At 22.9% G+C, this 4456-nt stretch overlaps 1 protein-coding gene across 1 annotated transcript in view; it reads left to right on the forward strand.

Moving 5' to 3' along the window:
• Positions 1-613: 613 nt before the first annotated feature.
• LOAG_12966 (hypothetical protein) overlaps positions 614-4456 on the forward strand; it is a gene marked incomplete at both ends in the record, with an annotated part of 5041 nt that continues 1198 nt past the window's right edge. Inside the window, 8 exons of the mRNA XM_020448626.1 lie at positions 614-675; positions 1313-1465; positions 1885-1989; positions 2383-2608; positions 2844-2948; positions 3312-3413; positions 3757-3929; positions 4031-4193. Of these exons, the coding sequence (XP_020301248.1) occupies positions 614-675; positions 1313-1465; positions 1885-1989; positions 2383-2608; positions 2844-2948; positions 3312-3413; positions 3757-3929; positions 4031-4193 (1089 nt within the window). The remainder of the gene's footprint in view (positions 676-1312; positions 1466-1884; positions 1990-2382; positions 2609-2843; positions 2949-3311; positions 3414-3756; positions 3930-4030; positions 4194-4456) is intronic.

A 4456-nucleotide genomic window follows, 5' to 3' on the forward strand; every position in this document is an offset into this window, starting at 1 on the left:
AAATGCTTTAATAAAATTGGAAAGTATAAAATTAATTTGAAATATTTTAAATATTTTAATAAAATCGGAAAGTATAAAATTAATTTGAAATATGAAAGAAATGAAAGTTTAAATTTCACATATTACTTAACAATTTTACACATTAGCCAAGTTTTCAGTGGTTGAATTGTCAACGAAAGGCAAGTTTACTTGTTCCACCATGTAAAACGGATGAATTGGAAATAATGTCAAGGTTTTGCTTATATTTAATTTGTTAAAAATTTATCAAATTTTTTGATTGAAATTTAAAATTTCCATTTCCAATTTTATATTAAATAGATTAGGAATTGATTTATAATGTGTAGTAAACTTAATTGATGAAAGTTCTTTTCTCCAAAATACTGTGTAAGTGATAATTCCCAAAATATAATGCGACAAATAGTTTTTAACATTTTCATAAAATTTTCGATAGCTAAACTTTTGAATAAAAATTTAGCAAAAATTAATATTAATTAATTAAGTGATCTTAGGTTGATTTTTTTTTTGTCTGTAAATATTGATTTAATCCAATTTGATCATTCCATATTTAATTTTACATTTTAGATTTGCACCATTGCTAAATGAGGTATCAACAATGCAATTATCCAATGAACAATATCAGGCACAATTAGCGCTTATTGAACAGATCATTCAAGAGTTAAGTTTTTTTTTTTTTTGATCAGTCTATGAAATGTTTGGCAGAAATATGGATAGGAACTGGGCCTAGAAGCTTAGACCTCTTAGGCTAATATTGCCATGTCTTCTCTACGTTACCTTAATCTGGTAATGATAGCTAGTGAGTTTATCATGCAGGAAAAAATTTTTCATAATTAGCATAAATCAATGAATCATACTTATTAATGCATACAAGCATATCTTACCTAACTGTCATATTCCGTAGGAACTTTTTATAATATCAGGTAAAAAAAGACCTGATAATTAGTTAAGTTAATTAGTCAAGATTTTTTCCTTATTAATTAGCTAAGATTCTTTCTTTATTTTGAATTATTAGTTCAGAATCAAATCGATCGATAAAATGGCAAAGGTCAAAATCGTTTATTTTTTTTTTTTACTAATTTTCAATGATCATCTTTTGTATAATATGATGTTAATAAATGCTTTTTTCCCTTTTTTTTTTCAATGATTATATTTTTCATAAATTTCATGTGATAATGCGATGATATGAATAAGTTAATTAATTATAATTAATTAATTATAAAATAGAATGGAAAAGAAATGGAATGGAAAAGAAAAAAATAATCTTTTCAATTAAATTATGCAATTTTTTTCATAGGTCTATTATAATTGAATGGCCAAAGATACATTATGAAAAATGTCCTGATAATGATAATAGTTTGGTTGGTGTTGAATTAGATTTTGCCCCTTTGATACATCGTGCTCGAAATGTTGTCAAATGTCGTACATCACATCCAACGATGAGAGTACGGTATGATTTTTATGTTTTCATAATTTATTTTTATTAATATTTACTATAATTTTAACAATTTACCTCAAAATACAATATCAATTTACTCATATATCAAAATTTACCCCAATCAATATTACCTTTTACTATAATCTATCATATTAAGAATATCATGCATATCTATAAATATTACCTTTTACTATAATCTATCATATTATCATAAAAATATCAGATAAGGGTACTGTATTTATATTGCGATAATTTACATATTTCAATATTACCTTTTACTGTAATCTATCATATTAAAAATATCATACATATCTATCATAAAAATATCATGTAAGGGTACTGTATTTATATTACGATAATTTACATATTTCATTTGTTTAAATTTTTAATCATTTTTAAAAATCATACATAATTGTGAAATATTTATTCAGAGTTTGTGCAATAGCTGAGCCAAATTCGAAAAAATCCTATCTGCATGTAGTAGAAGCATTTTTTCGTGCTACATTGGTGAAATTATCAGGTGATCCAGGTGAAAGGTATCATTTTCTCCAGAATTATACTTTTCAATAATAGCACTAATTTTATTGTACTATAATAAGCATAATAAATAAGTAACTATGATAAGCATAGAATTTTGATTATAATAAACATAAAATTTTAATTATAATAAGCATAAAATTTTAATTATAATAAGTATAAAATTTTAATTATAATAAGCATAAAATTTTAATTATAATAAGTATAAAATTTTAATCATAATAAGGATAAAATATTTTAACTATATAATTATAATAATATGCATCAAATTTATAAGCATAAAATTAAGCATAAAATATAAACATAAAATTTTATAAATATAAGCATAAAATTTTATAAATTATCATAAAATAATCACTACTATAAATTAATAATTTTGATAAAATTTTTAGACAAACAGCTGGTCGATTAATTTTAACCCAACGTGAAGGTATATCAGGAACAACAAAATATCACGATCAACATGATGTTGTTGTAAATATAAATGGAAAATTGTTAATAAATCAAGCATCATCGGAATGTATTACCAATAATTTATCGATACAATATGGTGAAAATGTGAAAAGAACCGATTTTAGATATGAACACGGAACATTATGTGCAATATTTCCGGAATTGGTTTGTAGAGATGTTTGTTGTAGAAAATTTTGCAATATTTCCGGAATTGGTTTGTAGAGATGTTTGTTGTAGAAATTTTCCATCTATTTGATCAGTTTTTTTTCTTTTCATCACTAAGATTAATTCCATATTTTCCTATTTTCTCCATTTTATTTTATTTTCATTTTATTAATTTAATAAAACTTTTAATAATTATTATAATTTAAAAAATGATAAAAAGTATCGTATTTTATAGGGTGTAACATTAAATTCGATGATTGATCGACGTCAATTATCAACACGTTATGCAATTCAAGTCGATGTTGCATTAAATATTGAAAATAAATTAATCGTAAAACACGTAAGTTATACACTTCAAAATATACTTTTTGTATGTATGTAATGAAGAAAGGAAGACAAGATGGAATGATAGGTTGAGAAAAAAAAAAGAAAAAGAAAGATGAAAGGTGATAAAATTTCTAATGATCATGGAAAGATAGGTTGGAAAAAAAAAAAATGAAAGGTGACAAAATTACAAGTGGTCATGGAAGGATAGATTAGAACAAAAGTGGAAGATGACAGAATTGTGAGTGATCATGGAAAGATAGGCTGGAAAAAAAAAGGTGATGAAATTTCTAGTGATCATGGAAGGATAGGTTGAAAGATGACATAAAAGATGACAATATTTCTAGCAATGGATTAATTTATAATGGAAGTATTACAGGTTGTCCTATCACATGAATTTCTGATTGCAATAACCAATGATCAAACCGAATCATTATTAAACTTCATCTATTGGCCACGATTGTTGGATCGAGAGCAATTTGTTAGGAGATATTCAAATTTTTATTTTTTCGTTAAAAAACAATTGAAAAAAACAAATTTTTAAAATTTGAAAATTCAAAAGTAAAGAATTATTCAAATTTCAATAAACACTTGAATATGATAGTTTTTCTTTTCACTAAAAAAGATGTTAAAATTTAACAAATATTTAAATTATTTAAATTTCGAATAGCAATTGGATACATTAACTTTTTTGTTTAATTAGAAAAAAAAAATCGAAATATATTATATTGTCTTGTTTCTGTTCCATTTGTAAATTTGTTTCAAGAAAAAAGGAAAAATTCTTGAAATTTTGTTTAAAATTCTAGTAACATTGCAAATTTTAGTGCAATCAGCCAAGTGACCACGAAGATGTCACATCAAATAGTAATAAACAAAAGATGACATGGGGTATTTTGAAGAAAGCATTGAAATATTTTGTAAAAGCGCAAATGAGCTCAGCACGTGCGCTTGATATTGATGAATTATTGCATGTACAATGCATGCTATTTTATCCAAGGTATGATAAATGTCTCGTATTTATTTCAAAATTACAATTTATAAGATAAATTTTTGAATAAGAAATAAAAATTAAGTATGTTTATGTTTAGGTATTTTCAGGATCCGGAAAGCTAATGAACAGGAATGTGAACAATTAGAGAAATATTTTTTTGGCAATATCAAAAATACCAATGAAGAAAATTGTTTAATTAAGCTGAAGCATAGATTATTAACGGAAATGGTAGTTGACAGTGTATTAGTTAGTAAAAATGAATTTATGGTGGTAAGTTCTTAAATCATTTGAAAATAATGATGTCAATAATAATGATAATAATAATTAATAATAATAATAACAATAATAATAATAATAATAATAATAATAATAATAATAATAATAATAATAATAATAATAATAATAATAATAATAATAATAATAATAATAATAATAATAATAATAATAATAATAATAATAATAATAATAATAATAATAATAATAATAATAACTAATAAATAAATAATAATAATAATAATAATAATAATAATAAT

Source organism: Loa loa (assembly GCF_000183805.2).
Source record: "Loa loa unplaced genomic scaffold supercont3.108, whole genome shotgun sequence".
NCBI classification, from domain to species: domain Eukaryota; kingdom Metazoa; phylum Nematoda; class Chromadorea; order Rhabditida; family Onchocercidae; genus Loa; species Loa loa.